Source organism: Rhinatrema bivittatum, chromosome 4 (assembly GCF_901001135.1).
Source record: "Rhinatrema bivittatum chromosome 4, aRhiBiv1.1, whole genome shotgun sequence".
In the NCBI taxonomy this organism is placed as follows: Eukaryota; Metazoa; Chordata; class Amphibia; order Gymnophiona; family Rhinatrematidae; genus Rhinatrema; species Rhinatrema bivittatum.
In genome coordinates this window covers 125,836,952-125,852,004 of record NC_042618.1, presented here as the reverse complement: position 1 = coordinate 125,852,004, position 15,053 = coordinate 125,836,952, and the positions used below count along the sequence as shown (strand labels likewise).

At 42.0% G+C, this 15,053-nt stretch overlaps 1 protein-coding gene across 4 annotated transcripts in view; it reads right to left on the bottom strand.

Moving 5' to 3' along the window:
- Positions 1-432: 432 nt before the first annotated feature.
- The window catches only part of TEDC1 (tubulin epsilon and delta complex 1), a 176,383-nt gene continuing 161,762 nt past the window's right edge, over positions 433-15,053 (bottom strand). For all 4 annotated transcript variants that reach the window (XM_029598835.1, XM_029598834.1, XM_029598831.1 and 1 more), the window contains one exon: positions 433-2,225. In XM_029598835.1, the coding sequence (XP_029454695.1) occupies positions 1,824-2,225 (402 nt within the window). In that variant the 3' untranslated portion in view covers positions 433-1,823. The remainder of the gene's footprint in view (positions 2,226-15,053) is intronic.

Sequence of the window (15,053 nt, the reverse complement as noted above, 5' to 3'; positions counted from 1 at the left end):
AATCATTCATGTTTTGTCAAAGATTGACAAGGATTAGGGAAGCAGCAGTTACAAAGTTTACATGTAAGGCAGATCTTATGGGACAACTGAGAAGATCACAGAAAACAGACATAGGCTACCTACAGGACCTAGCTTACAGCGACAGAAGGGTTGCTCCTGCTGCAGTGTTCCATGTTAATATGTGACAAAGAAACATAGTATAGAAATAGAAACAGAACTTGAGCAGAAACAACCGGATATTTGATATGTACCACTAACCCATTACTATACCAACCAAACTGGAATAGTTCTATGTTTGCACCACCATGAAGTGCTCTTAGTCAGTTAGAAGGCTACTATACTGTCTCTGTAATTGTGAACCTTCCAATGGTTTTAAATTATAAAGAATGCTGCAAATTACATAATGACAGAATTGCAAGCAACAAAACACTATATAGTAAAGAAACCGGTGACTACATTTAATCTTACATGTGAAGGGGACAACTTTCCAGAACAGGTTGTTTTTCAGGCGATAATGACTTGAAATGAAGCTAGTGTCTTTGGCAATTAATTATATTCCAGAAAGATAGTGTATGTTAAAAGTTTTTCCACCAACACAGTGAGCATGCATAGTCAGCACAGATTACAGCAGATGTAGATAACAAACATTCATTTTTATATGACTTTTTTATAATAGTAAAGATACTTTAATGTACAGAATAGCAAAAGAAGCATTACATAGATTTTATGTCTGATCTCTTTACTCTAAATTTGTTCATATTTAAAATACCAGCATGGCTGATTGTTATTGTGTTGACAAGTTTAGCATTGTATATGCCTTTTTTCAATAAAACAAATGGCTGGGAAAAACACGTCCCTTTATTTTATTTATTTAAATTTTATATACCGCTTGAGAAACAAGTTAACCAAGTGGTTTTACAAAATACATTGATTTTATGCACATAAAACATTTTGCTCTCTTTCACAGACATCAGACTAGAAACTATGACTAGTAAAGTTAGCCGGATAAACTTGTCTGACTAACTTTGCTGGGATATTCAGTGGCGCACTAGCACTGCTGAATATACCTGTCAAATCTTATCCAGCTTCTCTTTGACTGCCCTAATGTTATCTGGCTATGATCCATAATGCTGAAAATTAGAACTATCCAGGGCTCTGCCCTCAGGCTAGCAAGACACATTTTTACCGGAATAAAGTTAGCCAGCTATCTCAGGACCTGTCAACATGACCGGATTTTCAAATCCTGCCATTTGGACAAATGGTGCTGAATATGTATTATCAAAAATGGGCATATAGTCTAGTGAAAATAGGTGGGTGTATCTTTAATATATACTTTTAGAGAAAGGTAGTTGTTTACAAAACACACTGGGGCAGATTTTCAAAGGATTTACGTGCGTAGGGGGGTTACGCACGCCGGGCCTATTTTCAAAAGGCCCAGCGGCACGCATAAAGCCCCGGGACGCGTGAAAGTCCCAGGGCTTGAAAAAATGGGTGGTCTGGGGGCGGGGGCATGGCCAGAGGCCTCTGCAAGGTCGCTGGGCCGGAGGATCGCCTCTGGCAGTCGTAACTTGTGAGACAAAGGTACGGGGGGGGGGGGTTTTCGGGCTGGGGGCGGGACAGGTAGGGAAAGGGAGGGGGAAGGTGGGGGGAGGGAACAGGGAAAGCCAGCTGGTCTCCCCGAGGGCTCGGCGCACGCAAGGTGAACTAGTGTTATAAAATCCAGCATACCTTTTAAAATCTGTCCCACTATTTAGCCCTGAGTGATAGCATATGAGAGAATAGCATTACAATACAAAAGGAAAATCCTTGAAAATCAAAATCACTCAAGACAAATTGTCCTTTACATTTCTTTTAATATCCATTTGCGTCTTGGTAGGAGGGATACAAATTACACCATCCATTCCTCCTGCAATGACATCTAGCTTTCTCCTGCATTCTTCCTGCAGTTTGTTAAGTTCTTTCTCCATTTCAACTTCTTTTCTCTGCAGTTCACCGATTACTTCTCTGGCTCTAACAGCATCTGGACCAGGTTGCTTACTCACTGATCTGATGATGCCTGATTTGCTATCTTTAAATACCAGTCTGTAGGAGCCATGCATTTCAGCTTTGTTGTGGGCACACTGATATTTAAACTCTTCCATTTTTTTCTTTACTTCTTGTTCGATTTTCATGACAGCTACACAGAATTCTTTCATGTTCAGTACATCTTTTTCTCTTGCTCTGATCTGATGAAAAAAATATTTAACAAAAATGTTCACATAAAAATATCATGTAAAATATTAGGTCAGTATTGTGACTTGTGGAAATCCAGATTTGCTTGCAAAAATAATATATATAAGTACCAATAATATACATAAAATATACGTATGTACCAGTTACCATTGTACATTGCTTTGGGTGAAAGTTTATGTTTTCAAAAAGGTAGTTGATAAGTCATTGTAACAACATTTGATTAAAATGGTCACTTGAGGTTGCATACTTTAATCAGTTAAAGGCTTGATTTATTAAGTCTTTTTCCCATTCTCTAGGTCTGTGAAAAAATCCTTAGTAAATCAATCCCAACAGGAAGAATTTTCAAAATGTCTTAATTGATGCAAAATCCACAAGTACCTTTTACCTAGGGTTTCTGCACCAATTTTCAAAGGGAAAATACATAACTTTCACTGTGAATACTGCTACTTGCATCTACTTTTGTGCGAATGGAATTTTACTGGAAAAATACACACATAAAGGTGAATTTTAAAAGCCCAGCGCATGCAAAAATTGGGACATGCACGCACCCACCAAATTTTAAAAGGTGCCCAGATGTGTGCGTATCTCCTGCCGTGTGCATATCGCACTTGATTTCAAAAAGCAGCGTGGTGGGGGCAGGGCCCTGGTCCACTGCCGCCTAACATTACTTCTGCTATGGAGGAGGTGCAACTTAAAAAAATAAAATAAATTAGCCATTTATGCCGGGTTTAAAGGGTCTGGGGTAACTGGGGGGAATGCCAGCCATGAAACTAGGGGGGGGTTTGGAGGACCTAACTCTTAACTGGGTGAACGGGTGGATGAATTTGTGAAATTGGCATGGACAACAAAAACACCAACTGGATCAACCCCCCACTGCTTATCCTCACATCTACCAGACCTACTCGTACTGCCCTCCAAGGGACACTCTGCACCCCCCCTATCAAATCTACGAAATTTATTTCCACAATGAACAGAGCCTTTTCCCTGGCCGGCCCCACCCTGTGGAACTCTATGCCCCCAGACTTGCGCACTGAAACATCTATACCCAAATTTTAAAAAAAACTAAAAACCTGGCTGTTCTTACAGGCCTACCCTTCCCACAATAACCATCCTCCCGATGACCTCCTAAAGCTGTGTATAGTGCATTCCCTGTATATAACCCTTTACAATGTGCTCCCTCTGACTTTTTCCCACAATAACCTTCTTCTCGTTGACCTCCTGAGCTGTTTTATAGTGCTTTCCATGCTTTACCCTTACAATGTGCTCCTGCTGATTTTTTCTTCATCCGCTACCCGTTGAGGAACCGTCATACCCTGTATATAGTTACCCAGTTTCCATATTATAATGTATTTCTCTTGTACACATAGTTATTTTCAATGTAATATTATCATGTTCTTCCCTTGTACGCATAGTTATTGTTCAATGTAATGGCACTGCCAAAAAGTTTTAAGTTATCTGTAAACCGACACGATGTGCAAACGGTTGTCGGTATATAAAAACCTATAAATAAATAAATTATATAATACCCTGACATACGCAGTAGAATTGGGATTTGCACACATGTGCACACGGCCAGGCTATCTTACAATGTGCACATAAGTTATAAAATGGCCGCGTATCTGAGCGCATGCCGACATACACGAACCAAAGTGTACTCATACGTCTTTTTGAAAATTATCATCAAAGATTTGAAAATGTCATCTAGGTGCATACTTTTTTGCCCTTATCCTATACACACTCCTAGAAACACTTCCTCTCAAGGAGGCTAAAAATATGCACATTGTAGAACCATCTTACAGACATCTAGCCACACTGAGTCTGGGTGATTTTGAGACAGTTGATTAATGTGGGTAAAATTATTTTTAGCCAAAGAAATCTCTTAGAAAATTGTTTTTTAAATGTTTATAATACTTTTCCCTCAAAAGTGCAAATCCCTATTTTCATCAAAGCCAAATTTTCTGGGAATTTATAAAGTGGATCATTTGGCAAATAGCTTCCATTTAAAAGTAGAAAGGTGGTCACAGTAAATATTAAAGTTTTCATGGATTATTCCAGATCTAATAGGCCCAAAAAATATATAGTAATCGTAAGACTGGAAGGCAGCCAGTGTAACCCCGATATATAAACAGGGCTCCAGAGATGATCCGGGAAACTAAAGACCGGTGAAACTGACTTCAGTACCGGGGAAAATTATGGAAACTATTATAAAGAATAAAATCACAGAATATATAAATAGAATGTTTATGGGACACAGCCAACATGGATTTACCCAAGGGAAGTCTTGCCACACAAGCCTGCTACATTTTTTTGAAGGGGTGAATAAGCATGTGGATAAAGGTGAACTGGTAGATGTGGTGTATTTGGATTTTCAGAAGGCATTTGACAAAGTCCTTCATGAGAAGCTTCTAAAAAAACTAAAAAGTAATGGGATTGGAGGTGATGTCCTTTTGTGGATTGCAAACTGGTTAAAAGACAGGAAATAGAGTAGGATTAAATGGTCAGTTTTCACAGTGGAAAAAGGTAAACAGTGGAGTGCCTCAGGGATCTGTACTTAGACCGGTGCTTTTTAACATATTTATAAATGATCTGGAAAGAGATATGACAGATGAGGTGATCAAATTTGATGCCACAAAATTATTCATAGTAGTTAAATCACAAGTGGATTGTGATAAATTGCAGGAGGACCTTGCGAGGATGGAAGACTGGCATCCATATGGCATATGAAAGTTAATGCGGAGAAGTGCAAGGTGATGCATATAGGGAAAAATAACCCATGCTGTAGCTACACAATGTTAGGCTCTATTTTAGGAGTTACCACCCAGGAAAAAGATCTGGGTGTCATAGTTAATATTACATTGAAATCGTCTGCTCACTGCCGGCATTAGTGGCATGGGTTTTATTTAATGTTTGGGTACTTGCCAGGTTCTTGTGGCCTGGATTGGCACTGTTGGAGACAGGATACTAGGCTTGATGGACCCTTGGCCTGACCCAGTATGGCAATTTCTTATGTTCTTATTTCAGAATGCCTAGATACATTTAGGGGTAGATTTTAAAAGGTGCGCACGCTTCCGGGTACGCACACATCGAAGCACAGATTTTATAATATGCGCTTGCTGGCCAATGCTCGCATATTATAAAATCCGGGGGCCACATGCACATGTGCGGGCGGTGTGCGCAGGGAGGGGTGTCTAATTTTATAAAGGTACGCATGGCGATGAGATCAGGCCTCTCCCAGTTCCCTCTCAGTCGCTCCAATTAAAGAGCGGACCAGGAGGGATCTTCCGTACCTCCCCTGCCCATACTCCCTCCCTCTTCCCCTGCACTTTCCATCCCCTTTTATCTACCTTTCCCTTTTTTTTTATGTTATGTTGCTTACTGCTCCTTGGAGCAGAAGCAACTACTGGCGCATGCTTCCCCGGCACAGTGGTAAATGGCCACTGTACAGGCCGCCTCAAGCCCCGCTCCTCCCCGCCTCTTTCTATGGGCCCGGCACTTCTGCGCATGGCCGGCCCTTTGAAAATGCACGTGTCGCATACAAGAGCCAGCCACATGCGTAACCCCCGTTTTTTACGTGCGTGGCCAATTAAAAATTCGCCCGTTAGATAATAATACTGACAAGAATGTGCAAAAATAAAGCATACCCTGACTGAACTGTAAGACACCCAAAAAGTATGCTGAAATCTTTAAATATACACAGAATTTTACTGAACTTGTTAAACAATGTGTGAAAACAACAATAAAAATACTCTATTAAAGAAAACAAGCTATATTATATACAAGAAAAATCAAGTGAGACCAAATAGTGACCCGGGAAATAATACCTCTGTATCCTACATTACTTATTTTATCTAAATCTAAAAATGCCCTACTGCAGAGGTTCTGCTTCTGCTCCTATGCTCCAACTGTTCTAGTTTCAACAGTGCTTCTGAGCCCTGCTTCACCTTCTTGTCCACTCCACTCTACTCCAACCCTCTTCAGGCAAAGATCCAGGCAATTAATTGAAAACCTTAATTGTAGTGTTCATGATCCATGTGTTGGGTTCAGCATATTTGGTGGACACTTTGGGGTGCTATATGTCCATGTGCACATTGTGTTCCCAGGTAGAAACTCAGCTGGACGTTCTGTCACTTAAGATGATTTTGTTTATTGCTTAGTATTGTGGGGTTTTCTGTGCAATCCATCGGGGCTGGAATAAGTTGCCACACACAATCTGTGCATTTATTATCAGAGCTGTTATCTTTTAGAAAGCTTTGAAAACCTTTTTTTAATTTAAATCAGGTTAGTGGAATTTTCATGGTAATACTCTCCTTGTTTAAAAATATTACTGTTTTATTACATATACTGCATTGCTATTTTTATTTTATTGTATTTTTTTGTTGTATATTCACTGTAATGTTTGTTTCTATTATAACCTGCCCTGAGCAGTTTTAAAAGAATGGGATAAATATCCACACAAATAAATATTAATTTGGGAGCTGGAAATAAATTGGAAGTTAGATATAGCTGATTATATTAGAGCTTCTCCCATAACTGGAACACATTTTCAATCCATAATGAACATCAGATTACTGATTTGCAGATACTCCAAGTGTAGATACTTCAATAATGGAGCAAGAAATCATAGTGTAGTAGTGGGAAAAAGATAATATAACAAACTCAAGAGTAGGATTAATCTCTTTACAAAAGCACCATGGCATCTTTAATGCCTCCAAATAGACTGAAAGAAGACTTCCATTGAAATGTTCAATGATTTACACTTTTATTTTCAACACTTCAGCTTTGTAGCTAAATTATAATGAAGAGATACTGAACAGTTTGTGAAAATCCAAATATTTCAGTTGACAGACTTCCTATGAATGAATTTGCTATGAATGAATAACAGATGAACTCAAGGACAACTAAAACCTGTAGTGCATCAGAGAATATTGCTTGTCTTTATAATGCAAATTAAACGATACAATGGATTTAAGTTCTCTCACTTTAGGCAACTATAACTGGAAACATGGAAATGAAATACAAAAACAAATCAGTTTCTCAAGGTTTTACAAAGTTCACAAATGCCACATTATAATCTAGTACATGGATAATGCAGCTTAGTTTTCCCATCAGTTGGTATAATAAAAACTCAAAAGAGCAGCAACCTTTTTCTTTTTTAACCTTGTTTAGAAATATGATTACATTTAATGTACATAGGTTTAATTCTAAAATATATTATATACAATCTAAATTCTGAAGTGAAATCAACAGCTACAAAGGCTAAACAAAATATTGAAGTATATTTTTCCTGGAGAGTTCAATCAGATTAAAAACAGAATGTGAAATTATAGTCCACAGTTAATAACTAACACACCCCATCATTCATCAAAATGTGTTAATGCTATAACGTATGCGAAAAGTATGGCAATGCATGGTTTGAATACAAATTTTTGAGGGGTGCAGGATCGGGGAAGGAGTTTGGGTAGGATTTAGTTAAATTAGGGGCAATATCGCACCGTGCTATAGCATAACATATACTATCGCACGGTTTTAACACCGGAAATAACTACACCTTTTTTCCTGGTATTAGGATGTGCGATATGCCTGAAATGGCCATAACGCAATTTGCAATAAATCTTTGGAATTGCAATTTTGCCATTTCTGGGCTTGGGGGGGGGCGGGGGAGGAAGGGGGGGAGGAGGAGAGGGTCTGGGAGTAGAATAGAGAGAGAAAGCGCCTCTGGGAAGGGCCTCACTGTGTAAACCTATTTATATCTCTATAGGAGGACCATCTAATAGGTCGAGGTGAGGTGTTGGTGGTGGTTTAGGAGCCAGTTTCGCATGTAGAGTAAGACATACAAACAGCACAGTACACCTTGGTGAAGATTTGACAGCATTTGGAGTGTGGAAAGTCTCACAAAGAAAACATTTTGTACTATGTTATCTCACCCTAGCTTGAAGCTACCCTGTATAGAGTCCATCAAGCTAGGGTGAGAGAATATAGTAGAAATGTCATCTTTGTGATCCTTTCCTCACTCCAAATGAAGTCAAATCTTCACCAAGGTGTAATGTGCTGTTCATATGTCTCACTCTACATGCAAAACTGGCCCCTAAACCCTAAACCACCACCTCACCTTTACTTATTAGGTGGCCCTCCTATAGAGATATAAATACTTCCCTACTATGAGGGCCTTGTAGATAAGTCTCTGTCTCTCCCTTCGCCCCCCTTAGCGCAGGATGCTAAAAATAGGGTTTACCACACCATGCAATAATACTGATGGCGAAGCAGTAACTTACTAGCTGGTGCGGTAACTCAAATGTCCATAAACACACCACTTTTCCCTATCACGGGAGTTATCAATGTGTAGTAGCACTTTTTGATGAATGTAGGAGACAGTGGTAGGCAATTCTGCATCTCAAGTGACCACATACCAGTCAAGTTTTTAAGATAGCCATACTGAAAATGCATGAGATTTATTTACCTCCACTGCATGTAAATACATCTCATACATATTCATTGTGGATATCCTGAAAACCTTACTGACTTTTGTGGCATATGAGAACTGGAATTTCCTACCCCTTCTCTAATATGTTATCTTAATTGAGGAATCTACCTCTCTCTCTGATTTTCTCAAGTTGCCTCCAAACCGTTCTCCAACTTCAGATCCTGAACCTTTCTCCTCAAATTTCCTTTTTTTATGGAAATTCTTACCATCCTATAATATATTTAAGCTTGTTAAATATGTAAATGTTTCATTATATCCCCCCATTTCCTCTAGCAAGTACACTTTGAATATTTTAAGTTTGTGTTGCAGGTCTTGTGCCATTTTAGTATCCCTTTTCTGAACCTCTTTCATCCCCCTCTGTGTTCTTACAAAGATTCAAAATTGAGCACAGTACTCAAGACAGGGTCTCAGTGACCTATACAAGAGCAATTTTACCTCCTTTTCCCCTGATACCTCTAATTATGGAACCATGAATATTACTAGCTTTCTCAGCTGCTTTATTATATTGACTGGCTAACCCTGAGTTTATCTGAAATAATTACTCCTAGATCTCTTTCTAGTTTAATAGTTTCTACTTCTTGAAATAATTAATATGTTGCTAATTGAGAAATTACTTACCTGATAATTTTGTTTTACTTAGTGTAGACAAATGGACTCAAAACCAGTGGATTTATGCTCCCCTGCCAGCAGATGGAGACTGAGCAAGCTGATATCACAGTATATATAGCCCTGCAGTGACCCCAGCCTGCCAGTATTCTCTTCAAAAGCAACTGTGGACAGACTAGCAAATACTTGATTAAAAACAGGTAACCAGAACTGTACTCAACCAACACTGTACTCAATAAACACCGAACTCGCATAAGATTCTAGGTACCCCATGAACACTTACCAGTAATCCCTTGTGACCCAAAGCCCCGCAGGAGGACTATTGACACACTCATGCGACAGCCAAGGGCAGAAAGCTGAGTCCATCTGTCTACACTAAGGAAAACAAAATTATCAGGTAAGTAATTTCTCCATTTCCTAGCATGTAGCAGATGGACTCAGGACCAGTGGGATGTATAAAAGCTACTCCTGAACAGGGTGGGAGGCTGCCCACGGTCCAGTCAACACCGCACGTGCAAAGGCTGCATCCTCCTGGACCTGCACATCCAGATGATAAAACCTGGAAAAAGTGTATAAGGAGGACCACGTCGCAGCTCAGCAGATATAGACGGGAGACAACAGACTAACCTCCGCCCATGACACTGCCTGAGCCCTAACCTGAGTAGGCAACGGCTTTCCAGCATCCACATACACGGCCATGACCACCTCCTTACTCCAAAGAGCTATGGTAGCCCATGAAGCTGGAGCACTCTGCTTACTCCCACCACATAGAACAAACAGGTGATCAGTCTTTTGAAAAAACTCAAGAGATCTCGAGATACCGCACGACAAGACACATAACATCCAAGGAGCATAAAAGGCGAAACTCTTCCGCATCCCTGACATTATCCAGAGATGGCAAGGAGATGAACTGATTCCAAGTGCAAAGTGATGCATATAGGGAAAAATAACCCTTGCTGTAGTTACACAATGTTATGTTCTATCTTAGGAGTTACCACCCAGGAAAGAGATCTAGGCGTCATAGTGGATAATACATTGAAATCATTGGCCCAGTGTGCTGTGGCGATCAAAAAAGCAAACAGAATGTTAGGAATTATTAGGAAGGGAATGGCAAATAAAACAGAGGATGTCATAATGCTTCTGTATCGCTCCATGGCGAGACTGCACCTTGAATACTGTGTGCAATTCTGGTCACTGCATCTCAAAAAGGATGTAGCTGCACTGGAGAAGGTGCAGAGAAGAGCAACCAAAATAAGGGGCATGGAATGGCTGCCCTATGAGGAAAGGCTAAAGAGGTTAGGGTTGTTCAGTTTGGAGAAGAGACGACTAAGGGGGGATTTGACAGAAGTCTACAAAATCATGAAAGAACTTGAACAAGTTAATGTAAATCCATTATTTACTCTCTCAGATAATAGAAGGACCAGGGGGCACTCCATGAAGTTAGCAAGTAGCTAATTTAAAACAAACCAAAGAAAATTCTTTTTCACACAGCGTATAGTTAAGTTCTGGAATTCATTGCCAGAGGATGTGGTTACAGCAGTTAGTGTAAATGGATTTAAAACAAGTTTGGATAAGTTCCTAGAGGAAAAAATCCATAAACTATTTTGGTAATTAATAAGCAAGAATAGCTTGTGATTTATCAAATGTTTGGGTACTTGTGACTTGGATTGGCCACTGTTGGAAACAGGATACTGGGCTTGGACCCAGTATGGCATAACTTATGTTCTTATGTTCTAAATGAAAGTCCGAGACTACTTTGGGCAAGAAGGATGGAACAGTAAGCAGCTGTTTTTCACTCCTGGAGCCACCTGAACTCCAGGAAAGAATATGCCTGCAGCTCAGAGATCTGACATGCAGAACATATAGCCACCAGGAACACAGTCTTCAAAGTCAACAACAGCAGTGGTTGGAATGTAGGGCCCGCAAAAAAGTCCAGCAGCAAATTAAGACTTCATAGTGGGACTGATAACCTCAAGGGAGGCCTAAGGTGCTTCCCTCCTTTAAAAAAAAACAGGCCACATCACAATGAGATGACAAGGAAACACCATTCACCAAGCCTCTGAAACAGGCAAGAGCCACAACCTGCACCTTCAAGGAATTAAGGGCCAAGACTTTATTCAACCCATCCTGAAAAAAATCCAGAATAAGAGGAATCTTAACTGAACGAGGAAGAACACCCCAAGCCTCAAAAACTCTCCAAACCTGCACATTAGCCAAGGAAGTGGAGAACTTTTGAGCATGGAGTAAAGTGGTAATCACAGCAGAGAAATGACCACGTTTTAACAGGCGAGCCCTCTCAAGGGCCACATTGTAAGAAAGAATCGAGTTGGATTCTCGTGAAAAACCGGTCCCTGCTGAAGCAGATCAATGTGCGGTGGAAGGCGAAGGGGGGCCTCTACCAGGAGTCGTCGCAAATCTGCATACCACAAATGCTTGGGCAAGTCTGGAGCCACCAGGAGTACTAGCTCCCTGTGGTCTTCAATCTTGCAAATTATCCTGCCCAGCAAAGGCTATGGAGGAAAGGCATAAAGCAATCTATCTTCTGGCCAGACCTTTATGACAGTGTCTATTCCTAGGAACTACGAATCTTTCCTGCGACTGTAGAATCGAGGAAGCTTCATATTTTGAGAAGTCACCAGCAGGCCTAGGAATGGAAGGCCCCAGCGATCCACAATCAGCTGAAACGCCTCAGCTGATAACACCCATTCTGCTGGGTCCAGACTCTCCCTGCTGAGAAAGTCTGTTCTTACGTTGTCTTTTCCTGCAATATGAGAGGTCGAGATCATCTTCAGATGACCTTCTGCCCATTCCTTCAGCTGCTCTATTTCCTGTGATACTTGCTGGCTCTTGGTTCCTCCCTGGTGATTGATATAGGCCACTGACGTCATGTCTGATATCATGCGAACCACTTGATTCCGCAGCCTGTGGCTGAACTGCAAGCATGTCAGCTGTACCGCCCGGGCCTCCAGGCAACTGATGTTCCAGCTCTTTGGCACTCCAGCGCCCCTGGGCCATTAACTCCAGACAGTGAGCCCCCCAATCGTGAAGACTGATATCTGTCGTTAGTACCAACCAGGCTGGAGAGGACAAGGGACTCCCTTTCTCAGATGATCTTCCTACAACCACCACTTGAGGCGGGAGCAGATTTCCATTGGCAAGTGGAGCTGAACCACATAATCCTGAGACTGTGGGTTCAAATGAGATAGCAGAGAGCATTAAAGAGGACACATATGTGCCCTTGCCCACAGCAACACTTATAGGGTAGCTGCCATCAAACTGAGTGCCTGTAGGTAGGACCACACCATCAGGCGTATGGGTGTTCTTCAACTGACACACTTGAGACATCAATCTCTAAATCCAAACTTCAGGTAGGAAAACTCTATTCTGTTCCACTTCGAAGATTGCTCTTGGTCAGGTTCCCCACCCAACCGAGCTCCTGCAATAAGGAGATTACCTTGTGTGTCACCAGGTGGCTCTCTTCCTGAAACTTGGCTCGAATCAGCCAGTCGTCCAAATTCAGGTGCATCAGGATTCCTTCTTTTTGTAAGGCTGCCGTTACCACCACCATAATCTTGGAAAATGTTCTGGAAGCAGTGGTGAGACCAAAAGGCAGCGCCCAAAACTGATAATGGTGCCCCAACACTGCAAAGCGTACAAAGCGTTGGTGTTCCAATCAGATGGGAATATGAAGGTAAGCCTCTGACAGATCCAAGGTGATCATAAATTCCCCCGACTGCACCGCAATTATCACAGAGCGTAAGGTTTCCATACGAAAGTGAGTCACCTTCAAATGACAGTTGACCCTCTTGAGATCCAGGATGGGATGAAAGGAGCCTCCTTCTTGGCACAACAAAATTAATGGAATATTGCCCCATACTTTGAGACGTGGGCACCGGAACCACAGCCCTCAGCCTGAGGAGCCTTTAAAGCGTGAACTCCACTGCCTGCTTCTTCTGCAGGGAATGACAAGAGGACACCATGAACACATCCTGAGGAATACTGCAAAATTCCAGCACATATCCTTCTCGTATCACCTCCGATGAGAGAGAGAGAGCGACGTCCCTCATTTCTTGTTCCGGAAGGTGGGTCGGCAAACCTTCATTGGGAAGCTTAGGAAGGTCCACCACCAGAGCCCGCTCCTGTCTTGGGCTGCTGGGGACGAAAGGACTGAGACCTATCGAAAGGCCAAGTCTGCTGAAAGGTTGTCCCTCTATAAGGATGAAAATGCCTGGAAGCCTGGAAATGACTCCTCATACCAAAGGGGCATTGTAACTGTTTCTTATCCTCTGGCAACTGAGGCACCAGCGACTCGCCCCATTTACTGGCCAGTTTCTCCAACTCGCTCCCAAACAAGAGCGAGCCTGTAAAAGGTATCTTGGTAAGACTGGCTTTGGAAGCTGTGTCAGCTGACCAGTTTTGCAACCAGAGTTGACACCTGGCCGCTATCACCAAAGCTACTCCTCTGGTCGAGGTCCAGACCAAATAACAGCCTGCGTCTGCTAAAAAGGCGGCAGAGGACTCCATAACCGCTCTAGAATTCCCTCCAGACTCATCAACCTCATGAGAGAGAAGAAGACAAGATCTCGCCACTCGGGTGCAACAGGAGGCAATCTGTACATTCATTGCCACTGCCTCAAAAACTTGCTTAAGAATAGCCTCAATCCTATCATGTATATCCTATAAGGCTGATCCTCACTATACAGGGATAGTAGTCCGCTTAGACACGGCACATACCAGATAATCCACTCTGGGAAAATGCAAATGCTCTCTCACAGCCAAATCCAGGGGTTACAGGCCTTCCAATGTCAGACCCCCTTTAAAATTTGCCTCTGGGGCATCCCATTCCAGATCAATCAATTCCTGGATGGCATCCATCACTGGGAAAAAAACAAGAGGCTTTATTTAAGGAATCCAAAATGGGATTCTTCCTTATCTCTGACATAGCATCCGAACCAAGAACACCCAGCTATTTCAAGGTCTAGGAAATCAGGGCTGGCAGTTCATCTCTATGAAAGAACCGCAACATGGTTCGATACAATAGCAGCCCTGGAGGAATTTCACCATCTTCCAAGGAATCTTGATCAACCTCATCATCAGTGCCATCCAGATTCCTGTCGGGAACACCTGCAGGGAGCAGAGGTGAGCCCCGGCGCATAAGCATAGGACTGGAAAAGGGAGGAGCCACCGGCTGAGGGTTCAATCGAACAGAAATGGGGGAAGCGAGGACTGCGCCTGAAGAAAGACTTGTAAGCCTTGAAAAAATTCCATCCAAGAAAAAGCAACCGGGTCTAGACCAAGCCCAGAAGGAACTGGAGCTGGTCCCACAGAATTGCCCTCACCAGCAGAAGAGCCAGTCAAGGGAGAATCAAAATGTGGCGTTCCACCAGTCAAGGCCGTGACCAACCCATCATCAGAATGGGAAGAGCCAGGCTTAGAAAAATCCAAGGAAGACAATTCTTCCTTAGTGTCTAAGCAGCGCTGACACAGGTTAGAAGCCAGGTCAGGCTAAGAAGCTCTAATATGACAGGCAACAGAAATAGGAAGACGCTTAGGCTTCTTGCTTACCAGCGCATCGCTGAGGTAAACATGCATCAGAATGACTTGTGCTCAAAAAAGAAATGCGTCCAAAAAATAAGAGCCTAGAAGAAAGCGCAGCAAGGCACATGCACAACCTGTGTGCCAAGTTAAGCACATAAAAATGTTTATGCTTGTAAAAAGCACGCCCTAAAACTAA